The 25277-nt window shown below is 40.2% G+C and overlaps 1 protein-coding gene across 2 annotated transcripts in view; it reads left to right on the top strand.

The window, feature by feature from the left end:
- Positions 1-25277, top strand: part of PPM1D (protein phosphatase, Mg2+/Mn2+ dependent 1D) — a 64524-nt gene that overhangs the window by 33658 nt on the left and 5589 nt on the right. For both annotated transcript variants that reach the window (XM_055400200.2, XM_055400193.2), the window contains exons 4-5: positions 16267-16457; positions 23904-24146. In XM_055400200.2, the coding sequence (XP_055256175.1) occupies positions 16267-16457; positions 23904-24146 (434 nt within the window). The remainder of the gene's footprint in view (positions 1-16266; positions 16458-23903; positions 24147-25277) is intronic.

The raw sequence follows: 25277 nt of genomic DNA, 5'->3' as shown, positions 1-25277 counted from the left end.
AGAGCTTGGCACGTTCTAGGAATTATCAAAATTTGGGAGTTAATTGAGGCAAATATAAACATCAGATATTTTTTGTTCTAGAGTAAAGTTACTGGGAAACATTGAAGGATATTAAGCTAAAGAATAATATTATCTCATTTGCATTTTTTAAAAGATCATGCTACTGTTGCTTGTTCATCTTTGGTATTTGATCAAATACATGTAGTCCCAACCTTCATGGACCCTATAATCTAATGGGGAGAATTGATAATAAGCAAACAAATGAGAAAATTCTTTTAAAATGTGTCAAAAAGGAATTAAGCAATATGATATGCCAGTAGTTGGTGGGAGGGATAGGTGGTGGCCAGGAGGAGAGGTACTTTGGAGAGGATGATTAAGGAAGATTCTTTTAAAAAGTGGTGTTTGAATAAGACCTGAAGGAGGAAAAGGGGCCAAGTCAAAGCAAAGGCATAATACTTGCGGAGGCCATTAGGTAATTGGTGGACACTTGATTTGGGAGTGTCAGGCGAGTGTTTGTTCCTCGGTTCTTTGTCTCATCACAACAAAGATTTGGAGTGACGGACATTAAAACCCCCTCGGCGTGTCACAGCTCTCGGGTCTTGGACAGACCATGTTATAGCTCTCAGGTCTCGAATGAACTGTGTTATAGCTCTTAGACAAATCAGTGTTACAGCTCAGTGTTACAGCTCTATTTTATTTAGAAGATAGCAGGAAAATCCATCTTTAAGGTGTGAGGGCACGTCGATCCAAAGACGTGAAGAGAAGAGTGGCCCAGCGCACAGGAGAGAGAGCTAGCTTTGGCTCCTCTTTTTATATGCTTTTTTCCCCCTGGGCCTGCCCTATGTAAATTGGGCCAGCCAGGAGTGTTGTTTGATTTACCTGAGGTCCTCACTCCGGTCCTCGGACCTTCCTTTGTTCTTTGTTCTATTTTCGTGGGCTTTTCCCTTCCTTGTCTTTTGGCCATCGCCATTTTGGACTCCTTTTCCCTATTCTACCTACCTAACAGGAGGAATGGTGGTGGGGGTTGTTTAGCACATATTCTTTTTTCCTACTAAATAATGTCCTGAATCCCTTTTGGGAAACTGTATCTCCCCTACTCTGTGCAGTCTTAGTTTAGACATTCCTATTCAGGGTCCTTTAGTAAAATATAAATGGTCAGGCATATGACCCCAGCTGGATCAGTTAGATTCCCTGTTCCATGATTTTGAATTGTGAATCCAGTAAGGATCAAAATCAAAAACCAAGAAACCTGGTTGGTATGAATACATCCAGGTGATAATTGATTTCCTTTGGCAGTGCCCATTGAGGTGATTGGGTTTTCCTGCTTAATTTTTGGAAGTACCCTGACCTAAGTTAACCTGAACTGGAAATTGTCATTTGTATGCAAAGAACCCTAACATTGGAAGGAAACGACTCCTGTCTTTAGGGAGAGAGAGAAGGTAGAGATTTAAAATGAGGGTGGAGATGAGGATGCTTGCTTGATTAGGAAGGGTGGTACAGACTAAGGAAAGAAGTTTGATGAAGATATTATGGCTGGTAGGCAAGGACTAACGGAGAAGGCAATGGCAAGCCAGTCCAGTACTCTTGCCTAGAAAATCCCATGGACGGAGGAGCCTGGTAGGCTGCAGTCCATGGGGTCGCTACGAGTCACACATGACTGAGTGACTTCACTTCCACTTTTCACTTTCACACATTGGAGAAGGAAATGGCAACCCACTCCAGTGTTCTTGCCTGGAGAATCCCAGGGACGGGGGAGCCTGGTGGGCTGCTGTCTGTGGGGTCACACAGAGTCGGACACGACTGAAGTGACTTAGCAGCAGCAGCAGGCAAGGACTAAATCCTGCAAGGCTTTTTAGAACATGATAAGGAATTTTATTTTAAATGATTTTGAGAAGGGATTGAAGAGTAGGAGAGGAAATAAACCCCAGTGGTTAAGAGGTAGACTGTGGAGCCACAGTTCCTAGGTTTCTAATCCCAGTGTTGTCATTTACTGTACAGACTTGGGAAAATTACTTAATATATAGTGACAGTTTTTTCAGCTGTAAAGTGGGGCCTGCTTCATACTGTTGGGGGTATTGGGTAACATGCAAAGTGCTTAAAATAGTGCCTGGTACATAGTAAATGCTCTGTAAATGTTAGTTGTTATTATTATTGTTTACTAAAGTAGGGCAGTGACATGATCGAGTTAGTTTCTAAAGGATCATAATGGCTAAAATTATAGGGTAATAACATTGGAGGCCAGGGTGCCATTTAGGGGGCCTGTAGCAGTTTCTAAGCACTTCCCCTGTTTTATGGGTTTTGCCTTAGTTACCCAGGCCATTCACTCATAGTATATATGTGATATAATTGATCCTCCAGTTATTAGCAAGGAAAAGAGGGGGAGAGTGAGAGTCAACCTCTGTTTGCTTTTCAGGCAGATTTCAAGTTAGCTATTGCCATTTGCAGCATTAGTGAGCTCCCAAGGGCATGGGAGGCAAGGAATTAATATTACTGAAGAATAGAGAGGAGTTTCACGGGGAACTCAACATGGACTGAGGGCAAGGTCTTATTCCAGGTTCAAAAGTAAGGTGAATTCACTTTAGAGAAGCAGATGCCAGTTTATCTGGTATATGTGAAGTGTGTGTGTGCCTTGCTTTTCACGTAAGCCTTGAAACCCTTAAGTGACTACAGAGAGGAGGAGAAGGAGCAGGTGAAGGAGCAGCAAAAAGAGCAGAAAAACCAACTGGTGTTCCTCTTTCTAACATTCCTGCTCTGTTCAGATACAGTGCTGGAGTAATTCAGATAAGCAATTCAGCACACATGAATATCTTCAGTGGGCTTTACTTTATGTTTTTAAGGACAAATTGTTGCATTATTAGACAGTTCTATGAGTTAAAATCTGTCTCCGTGAAGCTTTCAGACAGGGCAGTGTATTTACCTTTTCTTTTTGCATAATGACAGTCATTTACCTATTCAGAATTGGCTAGCATGTTTCTCTAGGCTAATTTCAGACCTTCCATTAGTCTTGTCCATCCCTCTGAATGTTTCCCTCAATAAATGTGATTCCAGAATTGAGGACACTGCAAGATGTGGTCTGATCAGTTTGAAGTACAGTGGAAATATGTAGTTCCTGCTCCCTGAGCATTGTATTTGTAATAATGGAGTTTTAGAATCATGACTGTCATTAGCTTAGTAATCTTTTCACGTTTGTTGACTTATTAAGCTCAGATCTCTAGATATTTCTCTTATGAACTGCTACTAAGTCAAGTTTCTCTATTACATACTCTGTTGGTTTTTATTGGGATGGTGTTAAGGGTGGGGAAATGGCAGAAAGTGAAGAGGAACTAAAGAGCCTCTTGAGGGTGAAGGAGGGGAGTGAAAAAACTGGCCTAAAATGAAATATTAAAAAAACTAAGATCGTGGCATCCAGCTCCATTACTTCATGGCAAATAGAGGGCGGAAAAGGTAAAATAGTGACAGATTTCCTTTTCTTGGGCTTGAAGATCACTGTGGATGGTGACTGCAGCTGTGAAATCAGAAGATGATTCCTTCTGGCAGGAAAGCTGTAACAAAACTAGACAGTGTGTTGAAAAGCAGAGACATTACTTTGCCGAGAAAGGTTCATATGGTTAAGACTATGGTCTTCCCAGTGGTCACATACAGTTGTGAGAGCTGGACCGTAAAGAAGGCAGAATGCCAGAGTTGATGCCTTCAAACTGTGCTGCTCGAGGACTCCTGCAAGTCCCTTGGACAGTAGGGAGATCAAATCAGTCAACCTTAAGGGAAATTGACCCTGAATATTCGTTGGGGGGACTGATGCTAAAGCTGAAGCTCCAGTATTTTGGTCATCAGATGCGAATAGCTGACTCATTGGAAAAGTCCCTGATGCCAGGAAAGATTGAGGGCAGAAGGAAAAGGGGGTGTCAGAGGATGAGATTGCTGGATGGCATCACCAATGAAATGGACATGAAATTGGGCAAACTTCGGGAGATGGTGAGGGACAGAGCAGCCTGGCTTTCTGCAGTCTATGGGGTCACAAAGAGTCGGACACGACTGGGCAACTGAACAAAAACAAGGGTGGGGAGGTGGAGGCTGAATAAGACTATTAGATGGGTTTTTTGCAAGATATACTAATCCATACAAAATTAATAGATTAGTGTGTGTTTGAAGAGATCTTGAGTGATGCAATTTTTTCCCCCTTAGTTTCAGCATTTGTTAACTAGAGAAAGAAATAATGTGTGTAGTTCTCAATTTTGTGTATTATGCATATTCAGAAGTACGTCAGCAACAGAATATTATTAGCATTGTTTAACTACTTTTAGTTGCCAGAGAGAAAAAATCGTAATTAGAGAGTAGAGAAATCAGGCAACACATTGGATAATGAAAGTTACCGTCACTATTGAGGACATTGTATGCTTCCAGATGTGTGATGCACACATCCCTTAGGTAGTACCCTGGTCAAGAATGCATAGCTGCAATCTAGGTGAAGGAGGCTAAAGAAATGTTCTAAGTAAATGCTATTCCAGCTCCTCAACTGGATCCTATAAAGGATATTATTAGGCCATCGAATAATTCAGAATATGAATGATAGGTGGTATATTAGGTATACATTATATTAATATAAATTTATGAAGCTGATAGCTGCAGTGTCCTTATTCTTAGAAAATACACTTTGAAGTATTTAGGGATAAAAGACCATTATTTAAAACACTTTTGTTGCAAGGTTACATGCACAGAATCTTTATACATATGTAGATTGAAAACAAGCAAATGGGGCAGAATGTCAGCAATAATGAATTGAGTAAAGATGGGGGTTCTTTGTCATGTTTTTATTTTTATCACTTTATGCATTTGAAATGATCTCTAGATGAGATTTAAAAAAAAGTAGGCTGGTCCTAATAATATGAAATTCAATAGAAGTAAATAAAAAGTGCTAGGTTTAAGTTCAAAATATGCTTTGGGAAATTATCTGCTTTCATAGCATTTCATTTGAGAGAGAACTAGGGTTTTTTGTTTTGCTTTCTCTTTTGTTGATTGCTAATGAGCATAAAATAATTCTACAGTGTTAAGTGCATGCATGCATACTCCGTCCCTTGGTCATGTACAGTTCTTTGCAACTCCATAGACTGTAGCCCTCCAGGCTCCTCTGTCCATGGGATTTTCCAGGCAGAAAACTGGAGTAGGTTTCCTTCTACTGCCATTTCCTTCCCCAAGGTATCTTCCTGACCCAGGGATCGAACCCATGTCTCCTGCATTGGCAGGAGGATTCTTTACCACTGAGCTTACCTAGGAAACCCCTAGGTGTAGTTTAGCCATAAAAAATTAGTATAGTCTTAAAACGCAGTAATACAGTAGACTGTTCTACTTATCAGTTAAGAAACTGCCTTTCCAGATTAGTCAATCGATCAAGTCTATGTAGGTGGGATTTTGTGTACAGCTTTGTTCAACTTACAAGTATAAGTTTGGACCTTCCCTGGTGGTCCTGTGATTGAGAATCTGCCTTTCAGTGCAGGGGATGCAGGTTCAGTCCCTGTTCAGAAAACTAAGATCCCTGATGCCATAGGGCAACTAAGCTTTCGAGTGTGAATAAGACCTGACGCAGCCGTAAATAAACATTTTTTTCAACTCTTTCCACTGAATGCTGCTGCCACTCTCCTAAACTTAAACAGGATAACTGGACAGAATATAGCCTGGAATCAAAATACTGAGGACATTTATAGCTGGGTTAGTATTTGTGGAGAAGGAAATGGCAACCCACTCCAGTGTTCTTGCCTGGAGAATCCCAGGGACGGGGGAGCCTGGTGGGCTTCCATCTATGGGGTCACACAGAGTCGGACATGACTGAAGTGACTTAGCAGTAGCAGTAGCAGTATTTGTGAAGTTTTGTCATCTAGAAGAGAAATTAACCTGGTTTTAAAAAGGTGCTGAGGGTTCCCTGGTGGCGTAGTGGTTAGGATTCTGGGCTTTCACTGCCATGGCCTGGGTTCAGTCCCTGGTTGGGGAACTGACATCCCACAAGCTGTGTGACTCAGCCAAATGGGGTAGGGGGCTGGGAGCTTCCAAGTACTAAATGTTTCAAAAAACTGAACATGCAAAAATGAGAGCAACAGGTGAAAATTCTCAAAAAGAAAAAAGGTGTGATGAACTATAAAAGAGAGAACCATATTTTAGCTCAGTAAAACAGAATTATTGCAAATGATAAAAAATAATAAGCAGCATTATATTATGAACTGTAGTGAGCCTTTCCTTCATTAGAAGCGCTTGGGTGGTTGACAGAGATGTCTACATTGGCTCGGAAGCTAGAGAATATAAAACTGGGTTTCTTATAGTTCTGAGAGTGCATGGTAATGTTAAATAGTTGATCCTTGGTTAGATTTCCATTGTATTCAAAACAGCTTTTCCAACTAGCTATTTTTTCACTGTGCATTGTTTTTAGATTTATCCATGTTTATGTGGTTCTAGTTCGTGCATCAACTGCTGTACTTTCAGTTCCAATATGAAACTATTTTTTCCCTCTATGCCCTGATTGGTGGACATTTAGGTTATAGGCACACATTTGCTATTATCAAAAATGCTGCAATAAATACCTCCTTGTGTACATCTATGAGATTTATTTAAGGCACATAGCTAGAATGGAATTGCTGGGTTACATTACATTACTCACCAACTTTTAAAATACCATGATGCACAAATAATATAATATCTTAGAATAAACAGAGAAGGCTACTCAAGGCTGTGGGCAACTGACCTAGAGGTTCTAGCCACTCAGGACCCACCTGCTGACCCACGGTCACACTTAAACCATCCATGGCATGTCACTTGGAAAGCTCAGTCCAAGATGTATAAAGATATGTATATCTTTAGCATTATTATGTAATGTCAAATTTCTCCCCCAAGGGATTATACCAGGCTATTAAAATCCCGCTGTATTAAGAATCTATTGCTGTCTTAACAGAATATTCCCAAACCTAACAGTTCAAAACATATATCATCTCCCATGGTTTCTGTGGCTTAGGAACCTGGGAATGGCTTAGCTAGGTAGTTTTGGCTCAAGGGTCTCTCGGGTGATTGCAGTCAAACTGTCAAGTATGACTTTGTTCTGAAAGCTTGAATGGGGTGGGGCATTCACTTCTAGGACAACCTACTCACATGGCTGTTGCCAGAAGGCCTCCATTCCTCGCCCAGCCGGCTTCTCTGTAGGGCTGTTTGCTGCGTCTTCATGCCATGGCAGCCACCTTCCTGGAGCAATGATCTGAGAGAGGACAGGGTAGCAGCCAGTGTGCTTTTATGATCTAGTGTCATAAATAAGTGACATCTCATCACCTCCTCCATATTTTTTTTTTTGGTTAGCAGTGAGTCACGCAGTCTTTCCTGCCCTTAAGTGAAGGGGAATTAAGCTCTGCTTCTTAAAAAGTATCAGTATGTGCAAATGTTCTGAAACCACACACAGAGTCCCCGCTTTTTCATGATTGTTTTTTCATTCACCAAGTATTTATTAAATGCCTGGTGCTCTAGGTTTTGAGGATTCTCCAGTGAAGGAAACAGTTGAAGATTTCTTGACCCATGAATCTTACTTTATAGTAGGGGGAAACATGATAAGCTAAAATAAATAAGTAGAATATATATTGTGGTATGCAGTGGAAAGTGCTGACGTGAAGAATAAAGCAGTAAACATTGTGGGAGGTGGGAGTTATACTTTTAAATGAATGGTCAGAGGAGGTCTGAAGAGATGACCTTGGAGTGAAGGGATGAAGGCATGGAGGCCTGTGGGTGGCCGGGGCGTGAGAATTCAGGCACAAGGAACAGCAATCCGGAGTGCCCTTTTTATGATTTTTTTTTTTTTTTAAACTGAGGAGCTTGAAAGGAAGAGTTGCCGTTAACTAATGTAGCAAAGAGCAGAGTGCATTAGTAGGGGTCGGTCAGGAATTCAGTTTAAGACAAGTTACATTCGAGGTGCTTATCAGATATTAAAGCAGTGATATCCATTTGGCTTCTGGTTGTGAGAATCAGCTAGTGAGAGCCAGGCTAAAGTCATCATTTGTGGCTGAATCAAGGGGTTGAGTGTAGGTAGAAAAGGGGAGTGGAAGAAACAGGGAAGGGTCCAGTGACCGAGCCCGAGATATTCTCACTGTTAAGAGGAGGGGCATGAATGGAGGAATGGGCTAAGACAGACAGAAAGAGCCACCAGTGAAATACAAGATAGTTCAGGAGAGTGTCCTGAAAACGAAGAGAGTAAAGTATTTCAAGAAGGTATTTCCTTATATGTCAGTTATACCTCAATTTAAAAAAAAAATGTATTTACATACTGTTGAAAGCTCAGGTAAAGCAGACTTGGGAGGTGATGGGAAAGTCATTGGTGACCTTGACAAAGTAGCTTTTGGTTGGATAGTGAGACCACAGTCGTGACTGGAGTTGGTTCAAGAAAGAGCGAGAAGAGGAAATTTTGATATGACAAGTTTTAGACACTCGTCCTAGGAATTTGGGAAGCAGAGATGGGGCTCTAGCTGGAGTCGAAACCCAGGAGAGGGTTTGCTACTATTGTTTTAAAAAGGGAAGACATGGTCATAGTTTATGGGAAAGATCACTCAACCAGTGCAAAACACCATGTAGGAGATAAAATACAATTGTTATAGTAATGTCCTATGACAATTGTGTTAATGTAATTTTGTAAACAAATGTATGGAAATAGATCTTTTCATATAAAAAGACATATGGGAGAGATGATACTGTTTCAGTAATGAAAAGCATCAGTTCTGCTTTTTCTCTTGATTTTATTTTTCTATCACATATTTTCACCTCAAATACCTTTATTGAGATTTAGCTGACATACAGTACTGTTCATTAAGTTTAAGGTGTACAGCATTAAAAAGATAATATCCTTTAGATTTGAATATTTACGCTAAAAGAAATACTTTGTTATTATTACTTTACTTGTCTTTATTCTGGCACATGGGGGGAAAATATAAGAAATTAAGTTCTAGCTTTTGTTTTTAAAGTTTGACTTGTTTCATGGTAATTCTTATTGGCCCGTAGTAAAATTAAATTATAGTATTTAGCACCATTCTTATGGTTAATAGTCATTTTTCTTCTAGCTTTTTGGGAGAGAAGTTTGCTTATCAAAATTTGTACTGTTGATCAAAATTACTTGAGTGCAGATGTAGCAAAGGTGCCTCCTAGTGTCTCCCTGATGGAACTGCATGTGAGTCTTAGAAATCATTGATGCATTGTACAGATATTTGGGTGCAGACACCCTGATGCTGTGAAGGACTGAGGGCAGGAGTAGAAGGGGACAACAGAGGATGAGATGGTTGAACAGCGTCACCGACTCAATGGACGTGAGTTTGAGGAAACCCTGGAAGATAGTGAAGGACAGGGAAGCCTGGTGTGCTGCAGTCCATGGGGTTGCAGAGTCAGACCTGACTTAGCGACTGAACAACAACAGCATGCCAAACACAGGTCTTTGCCTTCATGGAAGCTTAAGGTTTAGAGAATGGGAGAGACGTTCATCAAGTGATCACAAAAAGAAGTAAAAAATGACAACTCAAGTATTTGTATGTGTGTTAAAGAGAACTTTAAATAGGAATATTTTACCTAACTGGAGAGCCACTAAAGTGATGTTTGAACTGAGCTTTGAAGAATTACGAAAAGCTAATAGAGGAAGAACATATGTTCTTGGCATAAGAACTGCATTTGTGAACAGCTCTGTGCTAGGAGGAGGCCTGGCAAATATAAGGGACTATGAATAGGGTATCTGGAACAGAGGTATGAGAATAAGAAGCATTGATCAAGTGAGAAAATACTGCATTTTTCTAGGCTGTGGTTAAGAGTTATGCAAGAGTAAACTATTGCAGAGTTAGAGCAACAACTACGTTGTGTGTGTTTTAATTATGGCAAAAGACCTATAACAACATCTACCATTTTAAGAATTCAGTTCCATTCAGGTGTATTAAGTACATTTAAATTGTTGTGCAGCCATCACCACCATCCGCCTTAAATCTGTTTTAAAGAGATGATTTTGGTTGAGTTTTGAGGATGGATTAGATGAGACGACAGTTGCAGAGAACCTCTTCGTGGGAAGCCACTCGAGGAGTGAAGGTGTGGAGCTGATGCTGAAATTCTGTAGGGATAAGGGCTGCTAGGTGTTCTGCACCCTGCTGGCCACAGTGTGCCTCAGGAGCGGGCAGCAAATTCACTGAACCCCAGAAGAAAGGCCTCCTTTTCATCTGGGATCATTCCAGTGCCCCTAGTGAGAGCAAAAGGGAAATGGCCATTGAACAGGCAACTAGCAACACTGCCACGATGTATCCCTCCCTCCAGTATGTAGAGGAAGGACATTCTGTGCCCATTTAATGGTGTACAAACCCTAGACCAATGATAAAAACACTTAGCTCAATTCTGATTCCTACTCACTTGATCTCAGGTAAAGCCATGAGAAATAATGGAAATAGTGAGAGACTTTATTTTTGGGGGCTCCAAAATCACTGCAGATGGTGACTGCAGCCATAAAATTAAAACATGCTTGCTCCTTGGAAGAAAAGCTATGACCTAGATAGCATAATAAAAAGCAGAGACATTACTTTGCCAACAAAAGTCTGTCTACTCAAGGCTATGGTTTTTCCAGTGGTCACGGATGGATGTGAGAGTCGGACTATAAAGAAAGCTGAGCATAGAAGAATTGATGCTTTTGAACTGTGGTGTTGGAGAAGACTCTTGCAAGGCCCTTGGACTTCAAGGAGATCCAGCCAGTCCATCCTAAAGGAAATCAGTCCTGAATTTTCATTGGAAGGACTGATGCTGAAGCTGAAACTCCAATACTTTGGCCACCTGATTAGAAGAACTGACTCATTTGAAAAGACTGATGCTGGGAAAGATTGAAGGCAGGAGGAGAAGGGGACGACAGAGGATGAGATGGTTGGATGGCATCACCAACTTGATGGACATGAGTTTGTGTAAGCTTCAGGAGTTGATGATGGACAGGGAGGCCTGGTGTGCTGCAGTCCATGGGGTCGCAGAGTCAGACACAACTGAGTGACTGAACTGAACTGAAAGCCATGTAGAAGACTTCTCTGGTGGCGCAGTGTAAAGAGTCTACCTGAAGTGCAGAAGACTCCGTAAGTCCATACTGATACAAAAAGATTATAAAGAAGTAGAAGAATGGAAAGCTTTTCTTCAGACAAGATAACTAGGGGCTTGCCTGGTGGTCCCGTGGTTAAGAATCCACCTGCCAGTACAGGGGACACAGGTTCGGTCCCTGGTCCAGGAAGATTCAACATGTTGTGGAGCACCTAAGCCTGTGTGCCACGACTCCTGAGCCCAGGCCCTAGAGGTTCTGCTCCGCAACAAGAGAAGCCACCACAATGAGAAGCCCGAGCACTGCAACTAGAGGCTAACACCCACTCGCCACAACTAGAGAAAGCCTGTGTGCAGCAGTGACCCAGTGCAGCCAAAAATATATAAATAGGGAAAGACAACTAATAAATGTTAGTGTTCTGTCTTCAGTTTACAACCATTACAGTAACATGTGATTTGTGCAAGAATCATTAATGGATGCTAAAACCTGGCATATTTTGGTGAGGAACAGGATATTTCACAGTCTCAAACTATCACTGTACAGCTTACTTGGGGATACCTTTACAGCGCTGGTGGACAGCAGTTTAACGAATGATCAAACTCAGCATTGCCAGTGGCACAGACTGACACTGTCCCTCCTAATGTGATTAGCTGAGAAAGATGTAGTATTCCGGCCAAAACCAAATTTAACCTGAACACAAGCCTTCATATCTTGCAGAACACAAGGAAGCAAACAGAAAGCAAAACCCTAAATCAAGGGTCATTCTGCAAAATAGCTGGCCTGGAGACTTTTGACAGTCGTTTGTCAGTGTCATGAATGACAGAAATCACAAAACCTAGAGTTGTTCTGGATTAAAAACAACTAAAAATATGCCAACTAAATGCAATGAATGATCCTTGAGTGGATCCTGGACATTAAAAAAAGGGTTGTTGGACTTTGCTGGTGGCCCCGTGGTTCAGAATCTGCCTGCCAATGCATGGGACCCAGGCTCGATCTCTGGTCTGGGAAGATCCCACATGCCGGGGAGCGACTAAGCCTGTGTACACAACTGCTGAGCTCACCCGCTGCAGCCACTGAGGCCCGAGAGCTCTAGAGCCCATGTTCTGCAAAAGAGAAGCCACTGCAGTGAGAAGGTCCTGCTTGCTGCAACTAGAGAAATCAGTGACAAAGACCCATTGCGGCCATAAATAAATGTTTCTTAAAAAAAAAAAAAAAGAAAAGAATTAATGCGAAATTCCCTGGTGATCCAGTGGTTAGAACTCAGCACTTTTACTGAGGGGGCCCGGGTTTGATCCTTGGTCAGGCAAGACATGCAGTGTGGCCAAAAAGCGAGACATGACTGAGATAATTGGAAAAATTTGAAGATGGGTTTTATATTACACAATTCTGGATCAGCATGACATTTCCTGTCTGTGGTTCTATAGAAGAAATATCCTTATGTTCAGATTAAAGAAGAAATACACCATGTTGTCAGGTTGGGAAACATAATATTGTTAAGATGGCATTTCTATCCGAATTGATCTATAAGTTCAGTGTTCAGTTCAGTTGCTCAGTTGTGTTCGACTCTTTACAACCCCATGAACCACAGCAGGCCAGGCCTCCCTGTCCTCCTCCCCGAAGCTTACTCAAGCTTATGTCCATCGAGTCAGTGATGTCATCCAACCATCTCATCCTCTGTCGTCCCCTTCTCCTCCTGCCCTCAATCCAGCATCAGGGTCGTTTCCAATGAGTCAGCTCTTTGCATCAGGTGGCCAAAGTATTGGAGTTTCGGCTTCAACATCAGTCCTTCCAGTGAACACCCAGAACTGATCTGCTTTAGGATGGATTGGTTGGATCTCCTTGCAGTTCAAGGGATTCTCCAACACCACAGTTCAAAAGCATCAATTCTTCTGAGCCCAGCTTTCTTTATAGTCCAACTCTCACATCCATACATAACCACTGGAAAAACCATAGCCTTGACTAGACGGACCTTTGTTGACAGAGTAACGTCTCTGCTTTTTAATATGCTGTCTAGGTTGGTCTAACTTTCCTTCCAAGGAGTAAGCGTCTTTTCATTTCATGGCTGCAATCACCATCTGCGGTGATTTTGGAGCCCAGAAAAATAAAGTCAGCCACTGTTTCCCCATGTATTTGCCATGAAGTGATGGGACTGGATGCCATGATCTTAGTTTGACTTTCATCAAGAAACTCTTTAGTTCTTCTTCACTTTCTGCCATAAGGGTGGTGTCATCTGCATATCTGAGGTTATTGATATGTAGTTCCATTCAAAGCCCAGAGTTTGGGACTTCCCTGGTGATCCAGTGGTTAGGACTCCTTGCTTCCATTGTAGGGGGCACAGGTTTGATCCCTGGTGTGGAAACAGAGATCCCACGTGCCAAGTTGTTGTTTAGTCGCTCTTTGGTGATGCTAGGCTCCTCTGTGCCTGGAATTTCCCAGGTAAGAATACTGGAGTGGATTGCCATTTCCTTCTCCAGGGGATCTTCCCGACCCAGGGATCAAACCCGTGTCTCCGCGTTGGCAGGTGGATTCTTTACTTGCTGAGCCTCCAGGGAAGCCCTTTTCTCATGCTGCGTGGTATGGCCAAAAACAAAAAAATTAATTAATTAAAAAAAACATTTTCAGAAATTTAAAAAAATATATGTTTTTTCTGGAAATGCATTGAGGTTTAGTGAGAAAGAAAAAAGATAACAGCATATTGGAGACTAGTGATTTGGAAGTTGCAAGCCTGGGAGAATGTAGAAGGAGTATACATATATACTTGTATATATGTCCATAGACATCTCTAGAAGAATACATGAGGACAGCAGTTGTTCCCTAAGTGGAGAACCAGAAAGCACATGAATGGGAACAGAGATTTTTGTATCTTTTGGGTTTTGTGCCATGTGAAATAACTTATTTTAAAATATTTTCCAATTTATAAAGATAGTACTGTTAGTTTATATGTGAGAAATTGTGACCCTTCTTCATGGTCATATAGTTTGCATTAGATTGAAAGATGGAGTTTCTTTTTTTTAACCTTGATTTTAATTTTAGACATATTAGGGATTCTGCTGTATGTAAATTTATGTTCTTACTTGGAATGGCAATATTCCAAATATTGGGGGAAAACTACTTTTGAAGACTTTTAATATCACGTATGAACCCTGTAATTGCTACTTTAATATTTATCTTAACTGTTTTTCCATCCATGTTCATTTTTATAGTTTCAACCAGGGAATTTTCTTCTATTGGTATAAAGAGATGAATGTGTCTTTGTGAGCTGGCCTGGATTATAACTAGCTTTTAGTGGTCATATGTGTTCTCTTTTGTTGCTCTGAAGAATGAATCGCCCCTTTCAAGAGGCTGGTTTAGCAGTGAGTTGCTATTTTATATTAGAGTAATTGATTCGAGCTATTCTTTCCTTGGGCTCTGAGCATATTTGAAATGGCCAGTATTTCTAATGGGAAGATATGGTGAAGTTTGAGTAAGGAGAGGACAGAGAACTTCCTCTTATTTAGCAAAAGTCAGACCTGCTTAGCAGCGGCACACACAGTTTATCCTCTTGTCTGAAAACTTTTTGCTTTTAATTTAAGGTCTTTCCCCAAAGAATATCACAACAAACAAAAGAGGCAGAAATTTGTTTTCTCCTTTCTGTCCCCTCCATCCTGTTTCGGGGAGCAGAAGAGTTTATATTATCCTAGTTAGTTATCTTGTGTATCACAAAAGAATAGATTGTTTCTATAAATTTTCTTCCTATTTCAGTTTTATTGATCTTGTTGTTGACCTGAATCAACTAAAAGTTTTTTTATGTTGAACATTCTGAGGTCTCCATCCAGTGGATCTGAAAGGCAGAAGTTTTAGGCATTGTTTTATGCGGAGCGAATCAAGGAGCGGATAACAATGTAAGAACCTTCTTTTACTGGTTCACTGAAAGGGTGAGCTATTGACCTCCAAAGACTGGTTAAAACTTTTTAGCTTCCAAAGATAGGTTAAAAGCATAAAAATGCTCATTTTTATCTCTGCAATTTTCTTCCAAGTGACTGGCACTCATCCTTTCTGATTTGATATAGGGGGATACATCGAATTTTCTTGACCTAGGGGTTAACAGGTTTTCAGTTAGCCACTAGGACTCCTACTTACAGAGAAAGTTCTCCCCATTTTATCTTTTCTTCACAGTTATCTCAGTTAATCTTGGCCATTTGCTCTTCCCTATACATTTTATTTTTTTTCTACTTTTCAATGTATTTTTAAATATTTTATTGAAATATAGTTGATTTGCAATGTCATGTTTCTGCTGTACAGCAAAATGAATCAGTTATACATATATTAATACATATATCCACTGTTTTTTAGATTCTTTTTTCATATAGAGCATTACAGAGTATTGCTTCTTTCTCATATAGATCATTGCAGAGTATTGCTTCTTTCTCATATAGATCAATACAGAGTATTGAGTAGAGTTCCCTGTGATATACAGTGGTTCCCTTCTATACAGTTTTGAATCAGTTTGTCAAATTCTACAAGAATCCTTTTGGGGCTTTAGTTGGAATTACACTGAAATGTTATAAGTTATTTTTGGAAGACTTAACATCTTCATGATCTTCCTGTCTTTGATTAGAATTTATTTCTGTGTATTTAGATAATCTGGAATCTAATTGTATAGTTTTGTCCAGATAGATTTGCATACCTTTTGTTAAACTTTTCAGTACCTTGCATTTGGTTCATTGTTGTAAATGGAATTGTTTAAAATTTTATATTTTCTCTTTCTTGTTGTTATATAGAGATACTGCTGACTTTTATTTATTGAGTATTTAGCAACCTTGCTAAGTGTTCCTGATCTTATACTTTATCTAATTTCTTTTTGATTTCCTATATAGAAATAAAATTATCTGCAAGTAATGATAGTTTTATTTTCTCCTTTCTTATATATATATATATATATATATATGATATATTTTTATTTTCTTACTGTGTTGAGAAGGATTCCTCGTATAGGACTGGAAGAAAAGTGGTGATAGAAGACTTGCTTTTATCAGGTTAATAAGAGAATTAACTTTTAAAATTTCTAGTTTGCTAAGAATTTTTCTATTTTAAAATGGTGAATGGATTTCGAATGTTATCAAATGCTATTCTGCATCTTTTGAGATGGACATGTAGATTTTCTTCTTTAATCTGTTGATGGGATACTACTCTCATGGAAATAATGCTTCTGGCTTTTTCTGCCTCCTGCTCCCCAGGTGATTTGTGGAGCTATGATTTCTTCAGTGGTGAGTTTGTGGTGTCACCTGAACCAGACACAAGCGTCCATACTCTTGACCCCCAGAAGCACAAGTATATTATCTTGGGAAGTGATGGACTTTGGAATATGATTCCACCTCAAGACGCCATCTCAATGTGCCAGGACCAGGAGGAGAAAAAATACCTGATGGTGAGAAGTAACTCAAATCAATATTATCACCTACGCATTGTCCTGGTACTTTTGTCAGGAGTCTCGAATATGAACTAAGCGTGTTCCCATGGAGTAGGTCTTTGCATGTGACCTGGCTGGAGAAGAACGTAAAGTATAGATTTCTGCAGCTCATTAGGGGGATGATGGATCCTTGAACTGTTTCCACTTTTTTCTGTTTTGAATGCTGCTGCTATTAACATTCCTGGACAAGTTTCTGTGTGGACATGTTCTCAGTTCTCTCCTATCCACCTGGGAATGGAATTGCTGGGTCATGTGGTAACTCTGTTACCTATACCTATACTTTATGTACCTGTAAACCTTGAAACAACCATCAATGAGAAAATTCTTTTCTTTCCTTCATGACTTGCTTGAAAATTGATCTCTTCATTCTGAGCAATGACAAAGGAAGATATGTGGGAAAGTGTGACATTATTGAAGGCAAGGAAAGAGTGTTTTTGGAGTGGTAGCCAGCAATGTCAAATTCTACAAAGAAGTAGAGGCAGATGGATGAAAACAGGGTATTGGGTTTTACAGTTAGGATCTTCTAGTATTAGTGATCTTCAAGGATGCAGAGTTTCCGTTGAAGTGATGGGAGCATTAGCTGGCAGGTTGGCGTGACGATGAAAGAGTACTTTGTGAGCCTAGGAAACAGATGTCGTGAGTGTTCAGCAAGACAAGGGAATTGCCACTGTTACCTTGAAAAGACAGGATCTTGAAAGCAGTTTTATAGTCTTTACAAGAAAGATTGACAGAATAAGAGAAATAAGAGATGAAGGTCCAAAGTACATGGAAGTAACTGGAATCAGTGGCTCCTTGGAAAAGGTGATCTTTTCCTAAGATGAGAGGATTGGTGAAGCTGAATAAGGAGACAGCATAAAAGAACTTGTATTAAATTGCCTGCATTTATTCCCTCAACTACCATGTTAGGCACGAGGTACACAGGATGTAAAGGTAAATAGAATATGGCCCTTGCTCAGCATTTGCCATATTATTGCAACTAGGATGTATAGATAGCTATCAGTACCATTTGATTGTGAGTTGTTTTAATGATAAGTGCATGCGTGCGTGCATGCATGCTCAGTCATGTCTAACTCTTTGTGACCCTATGGACTAAAACCTGCCAGGATCCTCTTGTGGAATTTTCCAGGCAAGTATACTGGAGTGGGTTGCCATTTCCTACTCCAGGGGATCTTCCTGACCCAGGGATCAAACCTGCATCTCTGGCATCTCCTACATTGGCAGGCAGATTCTTTACCACTAGTGCCATCTAAAAGTCGTTATCTATTCAATTCTGCAAACTCAGGTCTAGTATGATGCATTTGGTCAGTGATGTTAGATGTAAAAGAAAGATTAAATAAAATTAATATTAATTTGTTTGACTGTGCTTGCTGCAGGATCTTAGTTCCCTGGCCAGGGAACCTGGACCCTTGATAGTGAAAGCATGCAGTCCTAGCCACTGAACTGCCAGAGAATTCCCATGTCTGTTGGATTTATGATTCTTTTTTTTTTCTCACCTTTTTTTTTTCCTGTGTCACGTTTAGTTGCAGCATGCCAACTCTCTAGTTGTGCATGCATGGGCTTAGCTGTCCCGTGTCTTGTGGGATCCTAGTTTACTGACCAGGGATTGAACCCACGTTCTTTGCATTGCAGGGCAGATTCTTAACCACTGGAACTACCAGGGAAGTCTCTGGATTAATAATTCTTCAATGATGAGAGAGACATTTCAGTGGCATGATGAGGCCATAAGTCAGTTTTATTGGGCTGGAAGAACCTATTCATAAACACCTAAATGAGTATTGAAAGGGTATCTATAGAACAATGTTTAGAACAGGTGTTGAGAACGGAGAGAGAGAGGAAAGGAAACTTGAAGATTGCATAAGGAAGTTTAATGGGTGAGACTTGTATTTGAGCAAGTCTTAAAGGTGGAGTTCAATTTACCAGGTTAAGAAATCAAGGGAGGAGAGTGAAGCTTTCCAGACAAAGGAATAAAATGTGTAAAGTCAAAGAGACAAGTCTACAATACATGCAAGTTTCACAAATAACTTGATGTGATTGAAAAACAAGAGGCAAAAAGGTTTTGAATGGTCTGTTACGAAGTTAGGTCTTTGTAACCAGGTAGTGGAGAGCACTGAAAAGCATTTTAGAAAGCATACTCATTGCAGAGTGGAATATAAAATAGAGGGTAGATGATAATGGATGTGAAGATTGTAGTTATTAGGATGTGCAGGAAAACCATCTGACCCCTTAATAAAATTAAACCAGCAAAGTTGGCAATGAAAGAGAGTGAGTGTCAGCAGTGATTACTGAAGAATCCCCATGAGAAGGTGAATTTCGATGAATAGAATCATATTTATAAGATCTGTCTTCATCTCTCTTTACATGTTGATTTTTACTGCCAGTGTATTGATTTTTCTTAATGAGTTTATTAGGCTTCTTCTATGGAGGCTGCTGTTGCGTTCCAAGTGAAAATTTTTGCAAGCTTGATCTGAGGCAGCAATGGAAAAACAAAAAGACTATATACGCTACACACACAAGCGAAAAAGAAATACATTAAGTGATAGGATTGACAGAACTTGGGTTTTAAGAAGGGAAAGTATGACACCCAAATTTCTTAGTGATGGCTGGAAGCTATTATGAAGAAGAAACACATCATTTTGTGGAGGGATGATTAGTTCATATGTAGGCATGTTGAATAAATAGGAGGTGCCTTTGGTTCATCTAGATAGATATTTTCAGTAGGCAGTTACTGAAAGGCAGTGCCTAGAAATGCTAATTTCAGTGTTAACAGGAGTAAAGTAAAGCCACAACGATTTGTGACCCCACCTGGTGAGACAGTATGGAGGAAGAAAAGGACACAGTATTATCTAGTGGCCCAAGTCAACAGAGGCTTCCCTGATGGCTCAGTTGGTAAAGAATCCACCTGCAAGGCAGGTGACCCCGGTTCGATTCCTGGATCAGGAAGTTCTGCTGGAGAAGGGATAGGCTACCTACTCCCAGTTTTCTTGGGCCTCCCCTGTGGCTCAGCTGGTAAAGAATCTGCCTGCAATGCAGGAGACCTGGGTTCGATCCCTGGGTTGGGAAGATCTCCTGAAGAAAGGAAAAGCTACCCCCTCCAGTATTTTGACCTAGAGAATTCCATGGACTGTATAGTCCTTGGGATTGCAAAGAGTCGGACACGACTGAGCGACTTTCAAGTCAACAGAATCAGTGAGCTGAGGGAGAACGCAAGTAAGTTAGTAGAAATGGCTAATATAGATTTCCTTTCCGTGTAGCTTTGCTGGGAGGGAAGCAGGCACACAGAAGTGAAAGGGAGAGTCCCTCAGCGAGTTCTCAGGGCACTAGTGTTTGGCAAGTGGTGCAACATGCATGTCCACTGGGGGATGTGATAGACTGATGAGTTACAGATTAACGCTGCCTTTCATCAAGTGAGGTACGTATTTTTCATATTAGAAGGGGGGCAAGCAATGTTTTAAAACATCATTATATGTGATACTTTTCTTAGGAATGCAAGGATGGCTTAATACTAGGATTTTAAAGCAGCTGAGATGAGTTTTTACATTTTGCCATCATTAATGTATTGAATACTGTAATATGACCAAGATCAGATAACCCCAAATAAAAATGTTACCTGTTTCCCAAGGAGAGAATGAAAAAATACCCAGTTCTTTATTCAGTTTGAATATATAAACTTTAGGGGTAGAGCTGGCAATTAAATGACATATGTGTTATATATCTTTTAATAAAGTATGTATAGTACTATAGTACATTATATATTATTATATAGTATACATTATAGTATATTAGTATTTAATCTTGTAACACATTTATCTATTTTATCACATGAAGTAAAATTATTTTTCTGCTGATAGTTCATGGCACATTTCTTTTTAAAACATTTCTACTCATTTTCATTATCCAGCTGTTTCTAGAGGTACTTTTTAAAACATGTAACTCTTTTCTGGGGCACATTATTTTTCTTTTCTGTTCTTTGAAACTTAACAGTTATAAATTCATCGTATGATGCTTTGGGGGCTTCCCTAGTGGTTCAGTGGTAGAGAATGCACCTGCCAATGCAGGAGATGCAGGGTTGATGGCTGGGTCAGGAAGATCCCCTGGAGAAGAAATGGCAGTCCACTCCAGTATTCTTGCCTGGGAAATCCCATGGGGCAGAGGAGCCTGGCGGGCTACAGTCCATGTGGTTGCAAAGAGTTGGACACAACTTAGCAACTAAAAAACAACATAATGCCATATTTATTTGTATAACATGAGATTGTTTAATTTGTTTTGTTCCTTTTTTACTGTTTCTGGTGGTATATCAGTTCAGTCATTTCAGTTCAATTGCTCAGTCATGTCTGACTCTTTGGGACCCCATGAACCGCAGTACGCCAGGCCTTCCTGTCCATCACCAACTCCCGGAGTCCACCCAAACCCATGTCCATCGAGTCAGTGATGCCATCCAACCAACTCATCCTCTGTCATTCCCTTCTCCTCCTGCCCTCAGTCTTTCCCATCATCAGAGTCTTTTCCATCATCAGAGTCTTTTCCAGTGAGTCAGCTCTTCGCCTCAGGTGGCCAAAGTATTGGAGTTTCAGCTTCAACATCAGCCCTTCCAATGAATACCCAGGACTGATCTCCTTTAGGATGGACTGGTTGGATCTCCTTGCAGTCCAAGGGACTCTCAAGAGTCTTCTCCAACACCACAGTTCAAAAGCATCAACTCTTCAGCGTTCAGCTTTCTTTATACTCCAACTCTCACATCCATACATGACCACTGGAAAAACCATAGCCTTGACTAGATGGACCTTTGTTGACAAAGTAATGTCTCTGCTTTTTAATATGCTGTCTAAGTTGGTCATAACTTTCCTTCCAAGGAGTAAGCGTCTTTTAATTTCATGGCTGCAATCACCATCTGCGGTGATTTTGGAGCCCAGAAAAATTGTCATCCACTGTTTCCCCATCTATTTCCCATGAAGTGATGGGACCAGATACCATGATCTTAGTTTTCTGAATGTTAAGCTTTAAGCCAAGTTTTTCACTCTCCTCTTTCACTTTTCATCAAGAGGCTTTTTAGTTCTTCTTCACTTTCTGCCGTAAGGGTGGTGTCATCTGCATATCTGAGGTTATTGCTGTTTCTCCCTACAATCTTGATTCCAGCTTGTGCATCTTCCAGCCCACCGTTTCTCATGATGTACTCTGCATATAAGTTAAATAAGCAGGGTGACAATAACTCCTTTTCCTAATTGGAATCAGTCTCTTGTTCCACGTCCAGCTCTAACTGTTGCTTCCTGACCTGCATACAGGTTTCTTAAGAGGCAGGTCAGGTGGTCTGGTATTCCATCTCTTTCAAAATTTTCCACAGTTTATTATGATCCACACAGTCAAAGGCTTTGGCATAGTCAATGAAGCAGAAATAGATGTTTTTCTGGAACTCTCTTGCTTTTTCAGTGATCCAGTGGATGTTGGCAATTTGACCTCTGCTTCCTCTGCCTTTTCTAAAACCAGCTTGAACATCTGGAAGTTCACGGTTAACGTATTGCTGAAGCCTGGCTTGGACAATTTTGAGCATGACTTTACTAGCCTGTGAGATGAGTGCAGTTGTGCGGTAGTTTGAGCATTCTTTGACATTGCCTTTCTTTGGGATTGGAATGAAAACTGACCTTTTCCAATCCTGTGACCACTGCTGAGTTTTCCAGATTTGCTGGCATACTGTTGGTATATATTTGATCTCTATACTATAATGACTTGTATTGTTTTTTTCTTCATATAAGTGACATTAACCATTTATGTATGTATATGCCTTTGACTGGGTGGATCACAGCAAACTGGAAAATTCTTAAAGAGATGAGAATACCAGACAACCTTACCTACCTCCTGAGAAACCTATATGCAGGTCAAGAAGCAGTAGTTAGAAATGGACATGGAACAACAGACTGGTTCAAAATTGGGAAAGGAGTACGTCAAGGTTGTGTATTGTCACCATGCTTATTTAATGTATATGCAGAGTACATCATGTGAAATGCTGGACTGCATGAATCACAAGCTGGAATTAAGACTGCTGGGAGAAATACCAATAACCTCAGATATGCTTTCACCCTAATGGCAGAAAGTGAAGAGCTTCTTAATGAAGGTGAAAAGAGGAGAGGGAAAAGGTGGCTTAAAACTCAACATTCAGAAAACTAAGATCATGGCATCCGGTTCTATCGCTTTCTGGCAAATAAATGGGGAAAAAATGGAAACAGTGACAGATTTTATTTTCTTGGGCTCCAAAATCACTGCAGACTGTGACTGCAGCCATGAAATTAAAAGATACTTACTCCTTGGAAGAAAAGCTATGACAAACCTAGACAATGTATTAAAAAGCAGATATCACTTTGACGAGAAAGGTCCATATAGTCAAAGCTCTGGGTTTTCCCATAGTCATGTATGGATGTGCGTGTTGGACCATAAAGAAGACTGAGTGCTGAAGAATAGATGCTTTCGAACTGTGGGGCTGGAGAAGACTCTGGAGAGTCCTTTGGACAGCAAGGAGATCCAACCAGTCATTCCTAAAGAAAATCAACCCTCAGTATTCACTGGAAGGACTGATGCTGAAGCTGAAGCTCTTGGCCACCTGATGCTAAGAGCTGACTCATTGGAAAAGACCCTGATGTGGGAAAGACTGAGGGCAAGAGGAGAAGGGGCAACAGAGGACGAGGTAGTAGGATGGCACCGTCAACTCAGTGGCCATGAGTTTGAGCAAGCTCCAGGAGATAGTGAAGGACATGAAAGCTTGGTGTGCTGCAGTGCGTGGGGTTGCAAAGAGTTGGATATGTCTGAGCAACTGAATAGCAACAGTATACGTATATACACACACACACACACACACATATATATGTATATAGCTAAGAACTGTTTATATTTCTTTGTCTCTGAATTTTGTTCATGTCCTTTTACATTTTTTTATGTTGGGGTTGTCTTTGATTTGCAGAATCTCTTATTTTAGGAGGAAATTGGCCCTTTGCAGTGTGGATTTTTTTTTTTTTGCCATGTATGATTATTTCATTTGTGAATTATTTATTGTAATACTTTTTAAAATTAATTTTTATTGGCATATAGTTGTTTATCTGTAAAATCTTGATGTTTACTTCCCCTTTTAGATAACTTCTGTATAACTTTTCTTAAGTAAGGTTACAATGAAGACCAAGTTTCTTGCTCCCCAAAAGATAAAAATACAGATGAAATTTAACCACAGGATAAGGCTTTGTTTTATTGATTTTTCAATTTAGAGCAGTGCTGTCTTAACATAGTTATAGGGATGGTGGATAAGGTTTGAAATTTTAATTATTTATGTAGGCCTTGTGGAACATTATTAATTTGTATTAATTTGATACAAGCATAGTGGTAACGAAGTCTGAGTTATCTTCTTTTTTGTTGTTTTAAATACAGGGTGAGCATGGACAGTCTTGTGCCAAAATGCTTGTGAATCGAGCACTAGGCCGCTGGAGGCAGCGAATGCTTCGAGCAGATAATACTAGTGCCGTAGTAATCTGCATTTCTCCCGGAGTGGACGGTCAGGGAGATTTCACCAGTGAAGATGAGCTCTATCTGAACCTGACTGATAGCCCTTCCTATAACAGTCAAGAAACCTGCGTGATGACTCCTTCTCCATGTTCCACACCACCAGTCAAGGTATACAGTTCTCTAGTATATAAGTTGTAATAGATGGAATTTTTCTGGTTGGTATTACTTGGAAACAGTTTTCAGATTCTTTATAAAATAGAGTTTTGGATTTTGTTATGTAACTTCTTATCAGTACTTCTTATTTAGTACCCCGAGGTACTGAACCGCATGCTGGATCTCCGTAGAGCACCTAATAGACAAGTGACTAGATGTGGCCCCTGAAGACTATTAACGATATTAATATTTGGAACATACTGATTCCCTTTTAATATTATGCATGTTTGTAAGCATTTAAAAGCTTGTGACGGAGAAGGCAATGGCAAGCCACTCCAATACTCTTGCCTAGAAAATCCCATGGACAGAGGAGCCTGGTAGGCTGCAGTCCATGGGGTCGCTACGAGTCAGACATGACTGAGTGACTTCACTTTCGCTTTTCACTTTCACACATTGGAGAAGGAAATGGCAGCCCACTCCAGTATTCTTGCCTGGAGAATCCCAGGGACGGGGGAGCCTGGTGGGCTGTTGTCTGTGGGGTCACACAGAGTTGGACACAACTGAAGTGACTTAACACTTAGCAGCAGCAGCAGCAAAAACTTGTGATGGACTTGCATATGTGGTATTTCATTTGAACCTCATATCCCTGGAAGCTAAATAGTGCAGATAATTAATTCCATTTTATAGATAATAAGAGCGAGATATTAAGCAGTTTGAATAAGACACAATCAAGGCTGAACTGGACCTTAGGATATCAGCCTTTAGAATTGATTGTCTATTAACGTGAATAAGGAACATCATTCCTGTTTCTCACCCATATTAATATTGAATGAATTTAAGATGTGCTCAGAAATAAGTTTAAATGCTATAGTATTTGCCTTTTTTCTGATTTCATCCCAATTTTTTCCTACTTTTTTCCAATCTTCTACTTATAATTAGTAATATTGATAACTGCTGTGACATACCTGGCCTTCTGAGAACGTGGTTTCAGAAGAATGACCATTAAAATGGGAAACACAGTGGAATTTTATGTCATGTATGTAGACATAAAATTAATTTACAGTCTTAAAAAACTGTAGTTTTTTAAGATGATCAAAGCTACACAGTACAAAGAATTTATTTAATTTTGGGTATTGTGATCCTGTA

Source organism: Moschus berezovskii, chromosome 20 (assembly GCF_049115385.1).
Source record: "Moschus berezovskii isolate FMDL1 chromosome 20, NW_MosBer_1.0, whole genome shotgun sequence".
In the NCBI taxonomy this organism is placed as follows: Eukaryota; Metazoa; Chordata; class Mammalia; order Artiodactyla; family Moschidae; genus Moschus; species Moschus berezovskii.
Note: the sequence above shows the minus strand (reverse complement) of the source record. Positions and strands in the feature narration are given on the sequence as shown.